A 22,094-nucleotide genomic window follows, 5' to 3' on the forward strand; every position below is an offset into this window, starting at 1 on the left:
GCAGAGCAGTTAGGGGCAACCAGGCTGGCAGGGGAAGGCAGATAGAGGCAATTGAGCCTGAAGGGGCAGTTTTGGGCTATCAGGAAGTAGGGAGGGCAGTTGTGGGCAATCAGGGAAGTAGGAAGGGACCAGGTCAGCAGGGGAGAGCAGTTAGGTGTGATCAGGTCAGCAGGGGAGAGCAGTTGGGGGTGACCATGCCTGCAATGGAGAGCAGTTGAGGGTGACCAGGTCAGTAGGGGATAGAAGTTGGGGGTGACTAGGCCTCCAAGGGAGGACAATTAGGGTTGACCAGGCTGGCAGGGGAGGGCCATTAGCGGCAGTCAGGCTAGCAGGGGAGCAGTTAAGCATTGATCAGGCTGGCAGGGGAGTGGTTAGGGGGTGATCAGACTGGAAGTCAGAAGTGGTTTTGGGGCAGGCAATGGTTGGGAGCCAGCAATACTGGATTGTGAGAGGGATCCCAGTTTGAAGAGGATGGAGGCACATACCGCCCCCCCCCCCCCCCCCTATATGAATTTTGTGCACCAGGCCTCTATATGTAAACTAGAAGCTGGTGCATGAATTTCATGCATGGATACAGTCTCTAGGCTTGGCCTGCAATCAGGGCCATCCTCCCCAGCTGCTTACCCTTCATCACCACCCATGCCTGCTTCCCCTTTCACCATAGGGTGATCAGTGCCTGACAGCCAGAGAAAGGAGCTGAGAGGTCGGCTATTACTGCCCGCTCACCATCCCTGCCCCTGCCATAGGTTGCCCACTTTATGGAGGGTAACCAGTGGGGCAGGAGCCTTGGCCAGGCACCAACCACATCCCCTGCCATCTACCCCCAGTTCCTTATTCATCATCAGTCAATCAGTGCCTGCTAGCAGAGGAAAGAAACTGAGAGGTGGTCAGTGCACCTCATAGTGACTGGTCTAGCAGTTGTGATTGTTCTGCCTTTAGGGCCAATTTGCATATTTCCCTTTTATTATATAGGATAGAGGCCTGGTTCATGAGTGGGGGCTAGCTGGCCTGCCCTGATGGGGGCCCCGGATCAGGGTGGGGGGCCCCCGCTAGGGGGGTGGGGCTGGCCAGGGTAAGGGGCTGTGGGCAGTTTTCAGATCAGCCATGTACCCTATTGGTGTGGGGGGTTTTACAGGGCGTTTCTACAGGGGGGTGGGGCCAGGCTGGGTGAGGGGCCATGGGTAGTTTTCAGGCCAGCCAAGCCCTCAATGAGGGTGGGGGTCCCCACTGGGGGATGGGGCATGCCTGGGCAAGGGACTGAGGTCAGTTTGCAGGCCAGCCACACCACCATTGGCGAGGGCCATGGAGAGGTTGGTCAGCTTCTCAGTCCTCAATCAGGATGGGAGAGGCTGATCAATGGTGGGGCTGTCTGGGGGCAGGGGCTGGGAGTCATAGTGAGTAGTCACTCCCGTTCTCCCAATCAAGTGACCACCCATGGGGACAATTTGCATATTAGGCTTTTATTATATAGGATAGGATTGTTTTGGACTTAATTGTATGTTGCACACAGGTTTCTCTTCGGTAAATAGATTTCTATGACATTGTAATGGTCCCATAGTACTCAATTATCTGTATTATAATTTCCTGTTGAAAACTGAAGTTTCTATTCCTATAGTTTCTATTAAAATAATACTTGAGTGAACATCTTATAACTAAATAGTGGTACCTAAAGTTAATATTTTCTAAATCTTAAAAGAATAATCATTGAGCCTGATAGGAGCTAGAGAAACCAAGATGGTGGCATAGGTAAACACATAAACTGCTACCGCACACAACAATTTCAAAACTGCAACTAAAAGACAAAATGCACAACATCCAGAACCACTCTGGAAAGCTGGCTGAGTGGAAATTCTACAACTAGAAGGAAAGAGAAAACTCACGGAGAATCAGCGGAGCTGCAAAAGGCTGAGGTATGGAGACATGCGTGCAGAGGAAGGGTGGCTGAGTAGCTGACTGGCTTTCTCTGGTGGGAGGGAGAAGGAATTTCTCGACTGCACTGAACCCCAGTTCCAGGTGAGACCCTGTGGACCCAGGCTAATACTGGGGGAATCTGGACTGTCAGGAAGAGAGAAAGGTACACAGAAACGCAGAGGGAGCTGCGGAAGGCAGGGGTCTGGAGGCGCACACACGTGCAAGGCACCCAGAGAGGACTGACTGCTGAGATTGCCCTGGCTTTCCCTAGCAGGAGGGAGTTGGAAGCTCCCAACTGCACTAAACCCCAGTTCTGGGCCAGCCCCTGGGGACCCAGGCTCATACGGGGGCCAGAGGGGAATCAGGACTGTCAGGCAGAAACTCAGGGGAGCCATGAAAGGCAGAGGTCTGGAGGCGTGCGTGCAAGTGCACACAGAAGGACTGACTGCTGAATGTGCCACTGGCTTTCTCTAGCTGGAGAGAACTGGAAGCTCCCGACTGCGCTGAACTCCAGTTCTGCTTAAGAATCTGGGAATCCAGGTTCATTGGGGGAGAAACTGGACTGTCTGGCAGCAGGTGAAACTCGAGGGCGGCTTTCTCTCAGAGGTGCTTGCAGTGATTACAGAGGGACACTGAGACCTAGGGGCCTCATAGGGCAGAGCTGACAGGAAGCCAAGACTGTCTGCTCAGCCCTGAGACTACGCCCCATCCAAGCTGAGCACAGAGGCTTCTGCAAGTCTTGTCTCATAAGGTTATTTCCAGCATAGAAGTTCTCCCAGCGTAGACACAGTTGATCCTTACGGCCAATTGGCTTAGAGGTCAATTCCTCCCAGTGATAGCAACAACAATCAAGACTTAACTACAACAAGGCTGTACACACAATCCACAAAGGGGTGCACCAAGAGTGTCCACCTCAGGTAACTGGGGAAGCCGAGCCACTGGGCCATATAGAACACCTAGCACACAAAGCTATCCTACCAATTTAGGGAAGCAGCCAAATGCGGAGACAAAGAAACATCACAAACGAAAGAAACTGAGGAAAACAAATGACTGGATATAGAATTCAAAACCATGGTTATAGGTTTTTCAAGAATTTCCTAGAAAAGGCCAATAAATTTAGTGAGACCCTCATTGATATGAAAAAGGACCAACTAGAAATTAAACATATACTGACTGAAATAAAAAATAATATAGAAAGACCCAACACCAGATTAGAGGATCACAAGAATCAAGTCAAAGATTTGAATTACAAAGAAGCAAAAAATATTCACAGAGAAATAAAAAAGAATCCAAAAAGTTGAAGATAGTGTAAGAAGCCTCTGGGACAACTTCAAGCATATCAACGTCAGAATTATGGGGGTGCCAGAAGAAGAGTCAAAACAAGGTACTGAAAGTCTATTTGAAGAAATAATGACTGAAAACTTCCCCCACCTGATGAAAGAATTAGACTAACAAGTCCAGGAAGCACACAGAACCCCAAACAAGAGGAATCCAAAGAGGACCACACCAAGACACATCATAATTATCATAATTAAATGCCAATAGCAAAAGACAGAATATTAAAAGCAGCAAGAGAAAATCAGTTAATTACCTACAAGGGAACAACCATATGACTGTCAGCTGATTTCTCAACAGAAACTATGCAGGCCAGATGGGAGTGGCAAGAAATATTCAGTGATGAACAGCAAGAAACTACAACCAAGATTACCCAGCAAAGCTATCATTCAGAATTGAAAGGCAGATAAAGTGCTTCACAGATAAGAAAAAGCTAAAGGAGTTCATCAACACCAAACCAGTATATGAAATGCTTTAAGAAGAGGAAAAAGAAGAAAAAAGTAAAGAAAAAATTATGAACAACAAATACATATCTATCAACAAGTGAATCTAAAAATCAAGTGAGTAAAAAATCTGATGAACAAAATAAACTGGTGAATATAATAGAATCGGGGGCATAGAAATGTGATGGACTGAAAATTCTCAGGGGGAAAGGAGTGTAGGGGGTGCAGAAAGAGATTGGACAAAAATCATACACCTATAGTTGATGACAGTGGGGAAGGTAAGGGCAGAAGGTAGGGTGGGAACCAGGTGGAAGGGAACTATGAGGGGGGGGAGACAATTGTAATAATCTGAACAATAAAGATTTATTAAATTAAAAAAGGATAATTATTGAGCTGAAAAGTATATAGAGTTGATAAGCTTTTGAAAAATATTGCCGCAATATCATGTCCTATGTTTGCCACTTTCTCCTCACCCTTTTCAAAACTAGATATTATTCTTTTCTTTTTCCTTTGCTAATTTGGTAGGTGAAAAGTGAGACCACATTAAATGGAATACTTTTTCTACTAGTGATGTTAAACATATTTATTGGTCGCTGACATTTTGGCATGTTTTATATATTTCTTTTCTTGGAATCTTTTGCGTTATAGATGTGTTCATCTTTTGTTCTTTTTGATTTATCAAGATTCTTCCTAAAATTAAGAATGATAACCCTTTGTATTATATTCTTAGGTTTCCCCAATTTTAATTTGACTTAATTTTAGAAGAGTTCTTTTTGGCTATTCAGAAGTTCTAAAATTTCTGTTAACAAATATGGTCATCATTTCCTTCATTAATGAATCAGTTATTCTCTCAAAAAATATTTATGGCCCTGGCCTGTGTGGCTCAGATGATTGGGCATCGTTTCATGCATCAAAAGGTTGCTGGTTCAATTCCTAGGTCAGGGCACACACCCAGGTTTCAGGCTTGATCCTTGATAGGGGTTCTTGATCCTCAGTAGGGACATGCAGGAGGCAACCATCCATGTGTAGCTCTCTCATCAATGTCTCTCTCTTCCTCTCCTTTCCACTTTCTCTAAAAATGAATATATATATATATATATATATATATATATATATATATACATACACATACATATACATATATATATATATATATGTGTGTGTGTGTGTGTGTGTGTGTATATATATATATATATATATATATATATATATATCCAATACCGGTTTGGCTCAGTGGATAGAGCATGGACTGAAAGGTCCCAGGTTCGATTCCGGTCAAGGGTATGTACCTGGGTTGCAGGCACATCCCCAGTAGGTGGTGTGCAGGAGGCAGCTAATCGATTCTCTCTCATCAGTGTTTCTAGCTCTCTGTCCCTCTCCTTTCCTCTCTATAAAAAATCAATAATATATATATATATGTGTGTGTGTGTGTGTGTTCCTTTTCCATTGTGCGTGCCATTATGACAAACACTGAAGATAAACAATGAATAACAATATTATTGGGTAATTGCTTCATACTTGTTTTAAGTTCTATTGATGTTTCCACCCATTTAATGGTCACAATAGTGCTATGTTCATTTTATAGACAAGGAAACTGAGGAACATAGGTTAAATAATTTGCTGGTTTGCTCAGTAGAGTATCAGACTGTCGATCAAAGGGTCTCAGATTCCATTCCCAGTCAAAGGCACATAAATCAGTTACAGGTTCAACGTAGCCCAGGTCGATTGCATGTGGGAGACAGCCAGTCAATGTGCCTCTCGCATTGATGTTTCTCTCCACCCCCACCCCCCCACCCCCGGCACTACTCCTTCTCTCTACAAAAATCAATGGAAAAAATATCCTCAGGTGAGGATTTAAATAAGTTTTCTCAAAGTCACTAATCCATTAAGAGGGGTAGCCAAGATACAAATCTGGCTATTTGACCCTAGACCTGCACTTTTAAGTACTATTCCATACAGATGTGGTTGAATAAAATATATTGATGACTCAGTTGACCCTTGATTAGTCCCAGGATTGGCTCTAGAATAAATCTTTTATGTAGTTATTGTTAAATTGTTCTTTTGATATTTATCTTTTTAAATATATTTTTTATTTCAGAGAGGAAAGGAGAGGGAGAGAGAGATAGAAACATTAATGATGAGAGAGAATCTTTGGTTGGCTGCCTCCTGCATGCCTCACACTGGGGATCAAGCCCCCAACCCAGGCATGTGCCCTGACTGGGAATTGAACCATGACCTCCTGGTTCATATGTCTATGTTCAACCACTGAGCCCTGCCAGCTAGGCTGTTCTTTTTATATTTCAATATTTTTTTCTTTGTAATAATCGTAAGTCAGAAAATAAATATTACCAGCCTTGTGCTAGGTGCCAGAGGCGCTTCTTTGTCAGTCTTGTCCATTCTTCTACCTCACTTGATCTTGTAGTCAGGGTGTGTAAGGGAAGCACATTGCATATTACTTCTTTGTTTCCTGGCCTACTTATTCAATAAACATTTCTGAATTGAGTGTTTGTACTAAATTATTTAAGAGTACATATCTAATGTATCAAATAGATCTGCATACATTTTTATATTAATATTAAAGATTCATTTTTATATATTCTATAAAATACATACCTTTCTTCATAAATCACCTACGTTTGATTTTCTGATGTGTTAGGTATTTAAAATTTTTTCTCTATGATCTGTTTTTCCTTATGTGTGCCCTTATAGGTGGCGTACTTCAAGATGTCCTAATTTCTTTTCGGAATGTAGTTATTGGTGTGCTACTAGGAACATTTATGGGAATTTTTCTTCAATATTTTCCAAGTGCAGATCAGGTAAATAAAAAATTAGTCAAACTTTAGAAGTATAGAATTTGTTATTATTTTCAAAATTTGAACTTTTAGAATATCAATGAAATATTACATTTAATATTTATTGTCCTTCCCCAAATGTAGCCTCCATTGCCTACTTTGCTTTAAACTAAGCACAGTTTTGATTGATAGGAGTCAATGGCCTTGACTAAAATCTTTGCTTCTGGACTTGGCAATTAAGGAAGATTAGGGAAAATTTTTTTGATGGAACACTGTGTAAATCTTGTATTTATAAATGTAATGAAGGTGTTGATTAAAAAAATTACACCTTTTATAAAAGATTATGTACTTACTAAATACCTTTAAAAATATTTTTTGAAACCTGTTCTACTATGAGGATAACATATATTTTTACTATGCTGCTGCTGCTGCTATTTTTTTTTATATTTATTTCAGAGAGAAAGGGAGAGGGATAGAGAGATAGAATCATCAATGATGAAAGAGAATCATTGATCAGCTGCCTCCTGCACACTGCCTACTGGGAATCAAGCCCACAATCTGGGCATGTGCCCTTGGCCGGAATCAAGCCTGGGACCTTTCAGTCTGCAGGCCGACACTCTACCCACTGAGCCAAACCAGCTAAGGCTATGCTATTGCTTTTTAAATTAAGCTTCCTAATGCATAATACTTTGCAATGGATACTCTTTAAAAATATATAATTAAATCAGAATACCATCTCCATTCCACCCCACCCCTTTCTTCACTAAATTGCCTACTGACTTCTGACAACTTTTTCTAATCTTTCTTACTCACACTTTCCTTTGATCTAAGTTAAATTTACTCCCACTCCCTTTGATTAAGGCAACACTATTAAATTCAATCCTTTTCTACCCTAAAGAATGTGCCCCCCCCCCAAAAAAAATGAATGCGCCATTACTCTGTATATCTGTAATGTCTGTTTTGATTTCCCTGAAACAATTGTTATAGCTAATGAAACTTTCAGAAATTTATTCTTAAGAATCCATTGGATATGTTATATAGAACTACAGGTTATATTGCTCTCTTTTTTCTTTCCCTTTTCACTTACAGTTAAAATATTTTAACCATTTTACTGACATAATATATAGCAGAAGATGAAACTTAATAATTATAAATTTTGTCACTTGTTATCAAGTCTTCTAAAATATTTGGTGAGGAAGAAAGCCAAAATTTTATGCATTATTTAATATAACATATTATAGTATCAAAATGTCAATAATGAATGACAGAGAACATAAATGTTGTATTATATGTTTAATGTAAATAATTCATAAAAATTTATATAATTCTAGACAAATCTTCCAGTGAAGAGAGCATGCCTTATTTTGAGTTTGTGTGTTTCTGTCGTCTTAGTCGGCAATAGCATGGGTATACATGGAACTGGAGGATTATTCACACTAATGTTGACTTTCATTGGAGGGATGAATTGGAACAGAGATAAGGTGAATATTTTTAATACACCATTTTTATAGATAAAATAACTGAATTTTTTATATTATAATGGACATTTAGGAAACCTCATTCAGGTTGGAAGATGTTCCAAAAGTGTCTTGGAGGATGTTTATATAAATCAATAAAGAAAGTATTTAAGAAAAGGAACTGCACATATACTAAAACACAATCAGGAGTTGAGTTATCTCATCAGGCCCATTTTCCCCAAGTTTTATATAATATGATTATATAACTTTTATTGATTTAATTATTTTATTAATTAAAATTTTAGTTATACAGTTAGGACATGAAAACATTCTCATAAAAGATTAAACAATACACATATAGAATAAATTGTGAAATAGTTCTTTTTCCTCACCACTCCCAAATATCAAATAGAATTATTTCCTCTAATCAGTCCTCTATTTGTAGACATTTAGATCATTTCCAATTTTTTATTATTATAAACAGTGCTGCCATGAACAGTTCTTTTCATATATCTTTTTGCAAGTGTACAAATACTTCTATAGGAGTATATTCTTAGAAATACAATTGTTGAATTTTAAAATGGTACATTTCTATTTTGATGGGGACTGCCAAATTCTCTAGTCAAAAAGTTTTATATATTTACACTATTTACTACCACCAGTTATAACAGAGTTCCCATACCTCAACCCATCAATACACTGATATTACCACTAGTTCTATTATTTTTAATCTGATGGGGGGGAGGAGTATATAACATTATTTATGAAATATTTTTCAGCTTTAAAAAAGAACAAAATCTTAACCATTTGCAACAACATGGATGGATGTGGAGAGCACTGTGCTAAGTGAAATAGATAGAGGACAAATACTATATTCTTTCACTTATATGTGTAATCTAAAAAACAAAACAAAAATAGACCTATAGATACAGAGTATATACTGATGGTTGTCAGAAGGGAGTGGTATGGGGAATAAATGAAAATGGTGAAACACAATAAGAGCTACAAACTTTCAATTATAAACTAGTGGCCCAGTGCATGAAATTCGTGCACTGGGGTGGGGAGGGTCCCTCAGCCCGGCCTGCATCCTCTCGAATCGGGAATCCCTTGGGGGATTTCCAACTGCTGGTTTAGGCCCGATCCCTCTGTGGGATTGGGCCTAATCTGGCGGTCAGACATCCCTCTTGCAATCTGGGACTACTGGCTCCTAACCACTCACCTGCCTGCCTGCCTGATTGCCCCTAATCCCTTGGCCTGCCTGATTGATCGCCTCTAACCTCTCTGCCTGCCTGCCTGATCACTCCTAACTGCCCCTGCCTGCCTGATCGCCCCTAACTGCCATACTTTGTAGGCCTGATCTTACCCCCAACTGCCATCCCCTGCTAATCTGATCATCCCTGATAGCCTCTGTTTTGGCCCCCACCACCATGGCTTTGTATGGAAGGAAGTTGGACATCCGGAAGATGGCCAGTCGACCTGGTCTAATTAGCATATTACCCTTTTATTAGTATAGATAAATTACATAGGATGAGATTGCTTAAATGGGGTGGGGAAAAACCTTTTTCATCAGGAGGAGATGCTCTTAGCAGACTAAAATACATAATCCCCATATCTGCATTGATAGCCAACTGTATGCACTATACTGCCAACTAGTCATTAAAAAATTGAACCGCTTTCTTACATCTTACACCAAATAACTGTTGCCCTTAAAACCTTTCTTCAGACCCAGCCTAAGATTCTGCCTTCACAGTTCACCCAGATTAGGTTCTGATTGGTAAGTTTCTATGCCAGTCAGCATCAAAAGCTCTGCCTTCTAGGAAGCCATTGGCTCCTTATACTTCACCCAGATTTGGTTCTGATTGGTCAGTTCCTATGCCAGTCAGTGTCTCCAGGCCTATCAATATCAATAGGCCTGATCAGAGAGACAGAGCTGATCAGCAGCCCAGCAGAGACCCAAGAGAAAGAGAGGCATGGCTGCTGGCCAGGCCCAGAGCGAAAGAGAGAGGCAAGTGCAGATTAACCAAGGCTATGGATCAGACCCTTCTCTCTTCAGACCTCTCTCTGGGCCTGATTCACAGCCCCCTTGGCAGTCAATGCTGGTCTGGGCGCCCACAGCAGTGGCAATCAGTGCTGGGTCACCACTGCAACCCAGCACTGACTTTGGTTGGTCAAGCCTTCGGTCATTGTGGACTCTGGGTCTTTATATATATATAGATAAATCACACTGATATAATACAGCACAAGGAATATAGTCAATAGTATAGCATAGGGGTGTCGAACTCAATCAGAGAAGGGGCCAAAATCTAAAATCCAGCCTAAATCGCGGGCCGAATGGTTTACTGAACAGTCATAAACTGTCATTGTGATGGAAACGCAGCGGAGTGCAGTGATGACAGCGCGGTGTGGGCCACATTGCAAGGCCTGGAGGGACGGATTTGGCCCGCGGGCCTTGTGTTTGACACATGTGGTATAGCAATAATAAGTCTATTTTAAATCATAGGTCATAGTTTTATGTCTCAAAATCTAATATAGATTTTCTCTCATTGAATTTATTTTTAAAATACTTCTTGGCCATTCCTGAATTTTAGAAAAATTTTTGAATCAGCTTGAGAAGTTTCTTTTTTTTCTCCCCCTCTCATTTTTTTAAGCTATTATATGTATACATACCTTACCAATCCCCACCCCACCCCCAGTCATACATGCCCTCCCTCCCCAGAGTTTTGCATCCATTGGTTATACTTATCAATATATGCATGCATACAAGTCCTTTTGTTGATCTCTTATCTCCCCCAGATCTCCCTACCTTCCCCGCTATAATTTGACAGTCTGTTTCTTTTATTGTCTCTGTATCTATCCTTTTGTTCATCAGTTTATAATGTTCTTTATTATCCATAAATGAGTGAGAACATGTGGTGTTTTTCTTTCATTGACTGGCTTATTTCACTCAGCATAATGTTCTCCAATTTCATCCAGGTCGCTGCAAATGAAAAGAATTCCTTCTGCCAAAACCAGTTTGCTCAGTGGATAGAGCATCGGTTTGCAGACTGAAAGGTCCCAGGTTCGACTCCGGTCAAGGGCATGTACATTGGTTGTGGGCATATTTCCAGTAGGGAGTGTGCAAGAGGTAGCTGGTTGATGTTTCTTTCTCATCGATGTTTCTAGCTTTCTATCCCTCTCCTTTCCTTTCCTCTCTGTAAAAACTCAATAAAATATATTTAAAAGAAAAGAAAAGAAAAGAATTCCTTCTTTTTAATGGCAGCATAGTATTCTGTTGTGTAGATGTACCATAGTTTTTTGATCCAATCATCTGCTGACAGGCACCTAAGCTGTTTCCAAATCCTAGCTATTATAAATTGTGCTGCTATGAACATGGGGGTGCATATTTCCTTTTGATTGGTGTTTCTAGTTTCTTATGATATATTCCTAGAAGTGGGATTCCTAGGTCAAATGGGAGTTCCATTTTCAGTTTTTTGAGGAAACTCCATACTGTTCTACAGTGGTTGCACCAGTCTGCATTCCCACCAGCAGTGCACAAGGGTTCCTTTTTCTACACATCATCGTCAGTACTTGTCGTTTGCTGATTTGTTGATGATAGCCAAATCTGACTAGGTGTGAAATGGTACCGCATTGTTGTTTTGATTTGCATCTCTTGGATAATTAGTGACTCTGAGCAGGTTTTCATGTGTCTCTTGGCCTTCCTTCTGTCTTCTTTTGAAAATATTCTATTTAGATCCATTGTCCATTTTTTAATTGGGTCATTTACCTTCCTTTTATTATGTTATATAAGCTGCTTGTAAGAGAATCCAAGATGGCTGCACAGGTAAACACTTAACCGCAGCCACACACAACAAATTCAATAAAATACAACTAAAATATAAAATGGACATTACCCAGAACTACAGGAAAGTCGACTGACTGGAAATTCTACAACGAGAAGCAAGGAGAAAACCAGAAGGAAAAGCGGAGGAGCTGTAAAAGCCTAAGATACTGAGACACCCTGCACGCACGCAGAGAGATCAGAGCCGGCGAGGAGGGGGCGGCTGAATGCCTGGCTGGCATTCCCAAGCGGGAAGGAGATAAAAGCTCCAGACTGTACTGAAACCCAGACCCGACAGCGCTGCACTCCAGTTCTAGGCCAGACCTTGGGGACCCAGGCTCAAACAGAGGGAGCCTGGGCTATCAGGCGGAATCCCAGGGGAACGGCGAAAGGCAGAGACCCCTGAGGCGTGCACATTGTGCACAGAGGATGGACTATTGACTCTGCTGCTAGATTGCCCTAGCGGGAAGGAGACAAAAGCTCCGGACTGTGCTGAGCCTCAGTTCCGACTGCTCTGAACCCTAGTTCTAGGCCAGACCCCAGGGACCCAGGCTCATACAGAGGGAGCTGGGGTTTAAGGCGGAACCCCAGGGGAGCGGCAAAAGGCAGAGACCCTGGAGGCGTGCACATTTTGCGCAGAGAAGGGACGGTTGGCTCTGCCGTGGGATTGCCCTGGTGGGAAGGAGACAAAAGCCACAGACTGCTCTGAACCCCACTTCCAACTGAACTGAACCCCAATTCCGGGCTCATTGGGGGAGAGACTAGACTGTTTGGTAGCAGGCGAAACTCAAGGGGACCTCACTCTCAGAGGTGCTTGCAGCGAGTACCGAAGAACACTAAGGAACACTGAGACTCAGGAGCCGCATAGGGTGTGGCTGACGTGGCTGATGGAAGCCAAGGTTGTAGGCTCCACCCTGAAACTCCGCCCCATCAGGGAAGCTGCGAAAATGCCGAGACAAGGAAATAGATCACAGATGAAAGAAATGGAGGACAAAAAGCAACTGGATATAGAGTTCAAAACCACACTTATAAGGTTGTTCAAGAATCTCCTAGAAAAGGCTGATAAAATAAAGGAGACCTATGAGGATATGAAAAGGGATCAACTAGAAATAATAAGGGGTCAACAAGAAATAATAAGGGATTAACAAGAAATAATAAGGGATCAACAAAAAATAAAGAATACATTGTCTGAAATAAAAAATATTATACAGAGTCCTAAAAACAGAATGGAAGATCGCAAGTATCAAGTCAAAGATTTGGAACATAAAGAGCCAGAAGACACTCCTCTGCAGAAGCAAGAAGACAAGAGAATCCAGAAAATTGAAGATAATGTAAGAAACCTCTGGGACAACTTCAAGCAAACCAACATCAGAATTATGGGGGTCCCAGAAGATGAGAGAGAGCAAGATATCGAAAACATACTGAAAGAAATAGTGATAGAAAACTTCCCCCACCTGGTGAAAGAATTAGACTTACAAGTCTAGGAAGCACACAGAATCCCAAACAAAAGGAATCCAAAGAGGACCACACCAAGACACATCATAATTAAAATTCCAAGAGCAAAAGACAAAGAGAGAATATTAAAAGCAGCAAGAGCAAAGCAGGTAGTTACCTATAAAGGAGCACCTATACAATTGTCAGCTGATTTCTCAACAGAAACCATGCAGGCCAGATGGGAATGGCAAGAAATATTCAACATGATGTATAGTAATCTACGGCCAAAAATAATCTACCCAGCAAAGCTATCACTCAGAATTGAAGGCCAGATAAAGAGCTTCACCAATAAAGAAAAGCTAAAGGAGTTCATCACCACCAAACCAGAATTATATGAATTGCTGAAGGGGGTTCTTTTGGAAGAGAAAGTAAATAAAGATAAAAATTATGAACAACAAATATGTAACTATCAACAAGTGAATCTAAAAACCAAAAAAAATCAAAAAAAAATCTGATGAACAATATTAACTTGAATATAATAGAATCAGAGGTATGGAAAGGGAGTGAACTGACAATTCTCAGGGAAAAGGGGAGATGGGGGAGTAGGAAGAGACTGAACATAAACTGTGCACCTATGGATGAGGACAATGATGGGTGGGGAAAGGGCAGAGGGTGGGGTGGGAACCTGGTGGAGGGGAGCAACGGGGGGGCGAGGTTGGGGGGGAAGAGGAACATCTGTAATAATACAATATGAACAATAAAGAAAAAAATCTAAAAAAATAAAAATTAAAAATAAAAAAATAAAAAAGTTATATAAGCTGTCTGTAGATATTGGAGATTAAGCCTTTATCAGTGATAACATTTGCAAATATGTTCTCCCATACAGTGGGCTTTCTTGTTGTTTTGTTGATGGTTTCTTTTGCTGTGCAAAAGCTTTTTATTTTGATGTAGTCCCATTTGTTTATTTTCTCTTTAACTTCCATTGCTCTAGGGGCAGTTTCAGTGAAGAAGTTCTTTTGGCATATGTCTGAGATTTCACTTCCTGTGGATGCCTCTAGTATTTTTATGGTTTCCCATCTTATGTCCTGTATCCATTTTGAGTTTCTTTTTGTGTATGGTGTAAGTTGGTGATCTTGTTTCATTCTTTTGCATGTATCTGTCCAATTTTCCCAACACAATTTATTGAAGAGACTGTCTTGACTTCATTGTATGTTCATGCCTCCTTTGTCAAATATTAATTGAGCATAGTGATTTGGGTTGATATCTGGATTCTCTATTCTATTCCACTGATCTGTATGTCTGTTCTTGTGCCAGTACCAGGCTGTTTTGAGAACAGTGGCTTTGTAATACAGCTTGAAATCCGGTATTGAGATACCTCCTACTTTATTCGTTCTCAGGATTGCTGTGGCTATTAGATCTTTTTTTATTCCAGATGAATTATTGGAGAGTCCTTTCTAGGTCTGTGAAATATGCCATTGGTATTTTAATGGGGAGTACATTGAACCTATAACTTGCTTTGGGGAGTATTTTGATGATGTTGATTCTACCAATCCATGAATATGGTATGTTCTTCCATCTGTTTACATCTTCCTCTTATCTCTTTTTTCAGTGTCGAGTAGTTTTCCATGTATAGGTCTTTTACCTCCTTAGTTAAGTTTATTCCTAGGTATCTTAATTTTTTTGGTGCGATGATAAATGGGATTGCTTTTTTTGTCTCTGTTTCTGTAAGTTCACTATTGGTGTATAGAAATGCCATAGATTTCTTGGCATTAATTTTGTATCCTGCTACATTGCCAAATTCATTTATTAAGTGTATTAGTTTTTTGATGGAGTCCTTTTGTTTTTTTAAATACAATATCATGTCATCTGCAAATAAGGACAGTTTTATTTCTTCTTTTCCAATTTGGATGCCTTTCATTTCTTCTTCCTGTCTAATTTCAATGGCTAGTACTTCCAGTACTATGTCAAACAGGAGTGGTGAGAGTGGCCATCCCTGTCTTGTTCCTGTTCTTAGAGTGAATGGTTTTCGTTTTTGCCCATTGAGTATGATGTTTGCTGTGAGTTTATCATATATAACTTTTATTATGTTGAGGTATGATCCTTCTATTCCCATCTTGTTGAGAGTTTTTATCAGGAAAGGGTGTTTGATTCTATCAAATGATTTTTCTGCATCAATTGATATGACTATATGATTTTTTTCCTCTCAATTTGTTTATGTGATGTATCACGTTTACTGATTTGCGGATATTGTACCACCCTTGCATTCCCAGAATAAATCTTATTTGATCATGGTGTATGATCTTTCTGATGTACTGCTGGAGCTGATTTGCTAGAATTTTGTTGAGGATTTTGGCATCTATGTTCATGAGGGATATTGGCCTGTAATTCTCTTTCATTGTATTGTCTTTATCTGGTTTTGGTATTAGGGTGATGCTGGCTTTATAGAAGGAGTTTGGAAGTGTTCCTTCCTCTTGTTTTTGGAATAGTCTGATGAAGATAGGTTTTAGTTTTTCCTTGAATGTTTGGTAAAACTCTCCTATGAAGCCATCTGGTCCCGGGCTTTTGTTTGCTGGAAGCTTTTTGATGACTGCTTCAATTTCTTCCATAGTTACTGGCCTATTGAGATTTTTAGACTCTTCTTGAGATTTGGAAGGTTCTATTTTTCTAGGAATATGTCCATTCCCTCCAGGTTGTTCAGTTTGTTGGAATAGAATTGTTCATAGTAGTTTGTAACAATACTTTATATGTCGACCAGGTCTGTTGTTATTTCACCTCTTTCGTTTCTGATTTTGTTTACTTGGGTCCTCTCTCTTTGTTTCTTGGTTAGCCTGGCTAGAGGTTCATCAATCTTGTTTATCCTTTCAAAGAACCAGCTCTTGGTTTTGTTGATTTTTTATATTGTTTCTTTGGTCTCTGTGTCATTTATCTCCGCTCTGATTTTTATTATTTCCTTCCTTCTGCTTACACTGGGCTTTCCTTGTTCTTTTTCTAACTCAGAGTTAGATAATTTGTTACCATTTTTTCTTGTTTTTTTGCAATAGACTTGTAGAGATACGAACTTCCCTCTCAAAACTGCTTTTGCTGTGTCCCATAGATTTTGGATTGTTGTGTTTTCATTGTGATTTGTTGCCAGGATGTTTTTAATTTCTTCCTTGATTTCTCTGGTAACTCAGTCCTTGTTTAATAGCATGCTATTTAGTCTCAATATGTTTGATTTCTTTGGATTATTTTTATGGTAGTTGATTTCTAATTTTATGCCAATATGATCTGAGAAGATGCTTGATATGATTTCTGTCTTCTTGAATTTGAAGAAACTTTGCCTATGTCCCAACATGTGGTCTGTCTTTGAAAATGACCCATGTGCACTTGAGAACAATGTATATTCTTTGGCTTTGGGGTGGAATGTTCTGAAGATGTCAATTAATTCCATCTGGACTAGTGAGTCATTTAGGATTGATGTTTCTTTGCTGATTTTTTGTTTAGATGATTTGTTCAAAGGTGATAGTGGGGTATTAAATTCTCCAATTATGATTGTATTGCTATTAATCTCTCCCTTAATGTCCTCCAGCAGTTTTTTTTTTTTTTTCAGTGTATTTGGGTGCTCCTGTATTTGGTGCATATATGTTTACCAGGGTTATTTCTTCTTGTTGGATTGCTCCCTTTAGTATTACAGAGTGGCCTTCATTATCTTTTGTTATGTCCTTCACTTTGAGATCTAATTTGTCAGATATGAGTATTGCTACCTCAGCTTTTTTTTCATTAACTTTCGCCTGGAAAACCTTTTTCCATCCCTTCACCCTCAGTCTATGTGTGTCTTTTTTTCTGAAATGGGTTTCTTATAGACAGCAGATATATGGGTCTTGTTTTCTTATCCAATCTGATACCCTATGTCTTTTGATGGGAGCATTTAATCTATTTACATTTAAAGTTATTATTGATAGGCACTTATTTGACACCATTTTTATTCTATATTCCTGTGCTCCTTTTTCGCTTCCTATTTCTTTTTTATTTTTACAGTAGACCCTTTAGCATTTCTTGCATTGTTGGTTTGCTGGTGATAAATTCCTTTAGTCTTTTTTTGTCTGTGAAGTTCCTGATTTCACCTTCAATTTTTATTGATAGCCTTGCTGGGTACAGTATTCTTGGATTCAGACCCTTCCTTTGCATATTTGTATATTTCATCCCATTATCTCTGGCCTGATGAGTTTCTGTGGAGAAATCAATTGCTAGTCTGATGGGAGTTCCTTTATATGTAACTTTCTGTCTCTCTCTGGCTGCTTTTAAGATTCTTGCTTTGTCGTTGGTGTTTGCCAATTTAATTATAATGTGTTTTGTCATCAGTCTTTTGGGATTCATTTTGCTTGAGACTCTACAAGCTTCTTGTATTTTTGTGGGTTGTTTCTTCTCTATCTCAGGAAAGTTTTCTGTCATTTTTTTTTAAAGAAAAAAGTGTGAACTTTATTTTTTTAAATAAATCTTTATTGTTCATTTATTACAAATGTTCCTCATTTTTCCCCCTCCATTGCTCCCCTCCACCAGGTTCCCAATCCATCCTCTGCCCTTTCCCCACCCCCCATTGTCCTCATCCATAGGTGCACAGTTTATGTTCAGTTTCTTCCTGCATCACCCCACTCCTCTTTCCCCTGAGAATTGTCAGTTCACTCCCCTTTCATACCTCTGATTCTATTATATTCAAGTTAATATTGTTCATCAGATTTTTTTTTTGATTTTTTTTGGTTTTTAGATTCACTTGCTGATAGTTACATATTTGTTGTTCATAATTTTTATCTTTATTTTCTTCCTCTTCCTAAAGGACCCCCTTCAGCAATTCATATAATTCTGGTTTGGAGGTGATGAACTCCTTTAGCTTTTTTTTTAATTTGTGAAGCTCTTTATCTGGCCTTCGATTCTGGGTGATAGCTTTGCTGGGTAGAATATTTTTGGCTTTGGGTTCTTGCTATTCATCACGTTGAATATTTCTTGCCATTCCCATCTGGCCTGCATGGTTTCTGTTGAGAAATCAGCTGACAATTGTATAGGTGCTCCTTTATAGGTAACTACCTGCTTTGCTCTTGCTGCTTTTAATATTCTCTCTTTGTCTTTTGCTCTTGGAATTTTAATTATGATGTGTCTTGGTGTGGTCCTCTTTGGATTCCTTTTGTTTGGGGTTCTATGCGCTTCCTAGACTTGTATGTCTATTTCTTTCCACCAGGTGGGGGAAGTTTTCTGTCACTATTTTTTCCAGTATGTTTTCAATATCTTGCTCTCTCTCATCTTCTGGGACCCCCATAATTCTGATGTTGGTTCGCTTGAAGTTGTCCCAGAGATTTCTTACATTATCTTCAACTTTCTGGATTCTCTTGTCTTCTTGCTTCTGCAGAGGAGTGTCTTCTGGCTCTTTATGTTCCAAATCTTTGACTTGATACTTGCGATCTTCCATTCTGTTTTTAGGACTCTGTATAATATTTTTTATTTCAGACAATGTATTCTTTATTTCTAATTGATCCCTTTTCATATCCTCATAGGTCTCATTATTTTATCGGCCTTTTCTAGAAAATTCTTGAAAAACCTTATAAGTGTGGTTTTGAACTCTATAACCAGTCGCGTTTTGTCCTCAATTTCTTTCATTTGTGATCTGTTTCCTTATCTCGGCATTTTCGCAGCTTCCCTGAGTTGGTACCCCTAAAAGTCTCTGTGCTCAGCTTGGATGGGGCGGAGTTTTAGGGTGGAGCCTACAGCCTTGGCTTCCATCAGCCCCGCCATATGAGGTTCCTGAGTCTCAGTGATCCTCAGGGTCCTCGGTACTCACTATAAGCACCTCTGAGAGAAAGGTGCCCTTGAGTTTCACCCACTGCCGAATAGTCTAGTCTCTCCCCCAATGAGCCCGGAATGACAGTTCAGTTCAGTTGGATGTGGGGTTCAGAGCAGTTTGAAGCTTTTGTCTCCTTCCCGCTAGGGCAATCCAGAGGCACAGTCAACCATCCGTTCTCTGCACTCAATGTGTGCGCCTCCGGGACTTCCTTTCACTGCTCCCCTGAGTTTCCACCTTACAGCCCAGCTCCCTCTGTATTAGCCTGGGTCCCCAGGGTCTGGCCTAGAACTGGGGTTCAATGCAATCGGAACTGGAGCTCACACATTCCGGAGCTTTTGTCTCCTTCCCTCTAGGGCAGTCTAACAGCAGAGTCAACAGTCCATCCTCTGTGCATAATGTGTGCACCTCCGGGACTGCCTTTTGCCGCTCCCCTGGGATTCCTCTTTATAGCCCAGACTCCCTCCTTATATGTCCGGGTCCCCAGGGTCTCACCCAGAACTGGGGTTCAGTGCTGTCGGAACTGGGGCTCAGCACAGTCCAGAGCTTTTATCTCCTTCCCACTAGGGAATGCCAGCCAGGCACTCAGCCTCCCCCTCCTCTCCGGCTCCATTCTCTCCTAGTACACAATGTGTCTTCATACCTTAGGCTTTTACAGCTCCTCTGATTTTCCTTCTGGTTTTCTTTTTTCTTCTAGTTGTAGAATTTCCAGTCAGTTGATTTTCCTGTAGTTCTGGGTAATGTCCATTTTGTATTTTAGTTGTATTTTAGTGAAATTGTTATGTAAGGCTGCAGTTAGGTATTTACTTATGCCGCCATCTTGGTTTCTCCCGGTCATTATTTCTTGAAACAGGTTTTTTATGCCTTCCTCAGTTTCCTTTCCTTTTTGAACCCCTATTATTCTAATATTGTTTTGTTTTATATTGTCTCTATATTCCCTTAGGCTCTCCTCCTGCTTTTTAATTATTTTTCCCAGAAGCTGCTCTAATTGGGTATTTTTTTCCATCTTGTCTTCTAGCTCACTGATTCGATCCTCTGCTTCTTCTAGTCTACTTTTGATGCTTTCTATTGAGTTCTTTACAGTAGCAATGTCATTTTTCATTTCTTCTTGGTTCATCTTAATTTCCTCTTGGTTCTTCTTCATTTCCTTTTTGTTCTTACTCATATTGTCAAATTTGTCTTCCATTCTTTTTAGCCATCTTATGTCATTACTCTGAATTCTTGCTCTGGTAAGTTGCTAGCTTCTAAACTCGTTTACTTCCTTTTCTGGTGATGCCTGCTTTTCTTTCATATGCGGGCTGTTTCTTTGCCTCCCCATGATCTCTCTTTTCAGGATGTCTGGTTATGTAGTTCTATCTCTCCTGTGTTGATTTAAAGGCACAAAATACAACACAACCAGGTACAGTACACAAGGCACTTAACAGAAATGTGTTTGCGATATTAACCTCCAAAAAGGTGACCATTAAAGAAAGGGAAATTGGGGGGTAGGAGAGATAGAACAGAAAAAGAAAGAAAAAAGGAGGGGCAAAATGAAGTTAGGAGGAGAAAGAAAAAAAGAGAGGAACTAGAATGATACTATATATACAAAGGAAACTCCAATAGAACAACCTTTAATCACAGCAAATGCCAGCAAAAAGTATTTGGAGATTAATACAACTTACATCACCAACTAATATCAAGCAAGGAAAGGGAAAGCAGAAGTAAAAACTAACTAAAACACAGCTAACAAAAACATACAATCAAACAAAAAGAATAAGCAAAAACAATCTCACAAAAAAGCATAAAACTTCAATATAGTTAACATTCAACATACAACTACAAAAGGATAGAGAGACTTTTTGTTTTTTGTTGTGTTTTTTGTTTTTTTGTTGTGTTTTTTGTTTTTTGGGGGGTTTTTTGACAGCAAAAAGTGAAGTTGTGTATGTGCTTGGAGCAGGAGGTTGGAAATTAGATATACACAAGGAGGGTGAAATTTTAGCAAGTGGTAAACAGAAAGAATAGGCAAAATCTAGAGCAGGAAAGGGTTAAGATAAACAGGACACCAAAGTGGGAAAGGTTAGGAAGAGAGTGATGGCATAAAGGTAGGGTTAAAATAGAATAAAACGTTGGTGAAGGAAAGATAAAAATAGACTATAGAACACTAATCTTCAAGTAAAATAAAGAGCAAATAATATGGCACTTAAAAAATAATAAAAATAAACAAAAGTAAATAATATAAAAAGGTAAAATAGTAGTAGTAATAATCCTAATTACAAATAAAAATGTATTAATCAGAAAGGTAAAATCAAGTGAGGACAAAAGAAAAAAATAGTTTCTTGAGTAGATATTGCAAATAATGGAAATAAAAACAAAAATTAAAAAATTAAATAAAATGTGCAGTAGTAAAGGTCATTAACTTCCTCTTTCGTTCTGTTTGGCATACCTGTTTCCCAGTCTGGACAGTATTGCACTTCCCTGCATTTCACGGCTCATCATTGTTGTAATCTGGTCCTGATTTTTAAGCAGGCCTTGCTTTGATTTTTTATTACACTAGGGTCAGTTTGTAATTTAGCCTCTGGTTGGCAGTGTTTCTGGATTGACTTCCAGGGCTCTAAAGCCTCTCTAGCTCCTTTTTTTTCTCTCTCTCTCTCTGTGACACTGATCTGTGGAGGCTGGGGTACAAGTCTGAGCCGACTGCACTCCCCTTTATTCTTCGGATATTCCTCCGCGTCAGATCAAAATGTGTTTTTCTTTAGATATCTTCCCTATTAGGATCTCGTTCCACAATAAGGGGATACACCAGCCCAACACCCCAGGGCTTCTCCTTTTAAACACCGCCTCAGTCCTCCACTACTGCGCACACAGTGCACACGGGCTTCTGTCTTCATAGAGACTCCCTATCTCCGCGAAATCTGACCTTTTCGCCGTGGGGTGGTGGGCTCCTTTGAGTCCAAGTGTTCACGCCACCTTGGACCGGCTTTCTGGGGCTCACAGCTGCTTGGTGGTTGCTGCGGTTGTGGATATTCAGGCCTCTGACAAGATCCACTTTTTTTTCTTTTTTAAATCAATCTTTATTGTTCATATTATTACAAAGGTTCCTCATTTCTTCCCCTTTCC

General features: G+C 40.0%; 1 protein-coding gene across 1 annotated transcript in view; it reads left to right on the forward strand.

Moving 5' to 3' along the window:
- The window catches only part of LOC118721315 (sodium/hydrogen exchanger 9B1), a 46,403-nt gene that overhangs the window by 15,609 nt on the left and 8,700 nt on the right, over positions 1–22,094 (forward strand). Inside the window, 2 exon segments of the mRNA XM_036442200.2 lie at positions 6,399–6,505; positions 7,813–7,962. Coding sequence (XP_036298093.2) covers positions 6,399–6,505; positions 7,813–7,962 — 257 coding nt within the window.

The sequence above is a fragment of the Pipistrellus kuhlii genome, unplaced genomic scaffold, assembly GCF_014108245.1.
Source record: "Pipistrellus kuhlii isolate mPipKuh1 unplaced genomic scaffold, mPipKuh1.p scaffold_m20_p_1, whole genome shotgun sequence".
In the NCBI taxonomy this organism is placed as follows: domain Eukaryota; kingdom Metazoa; phylum Chordata; class Mammalia; order Chiroptera; family Vespertilionidae; genus Pipistrellus; species Pipistrellus kuhlii.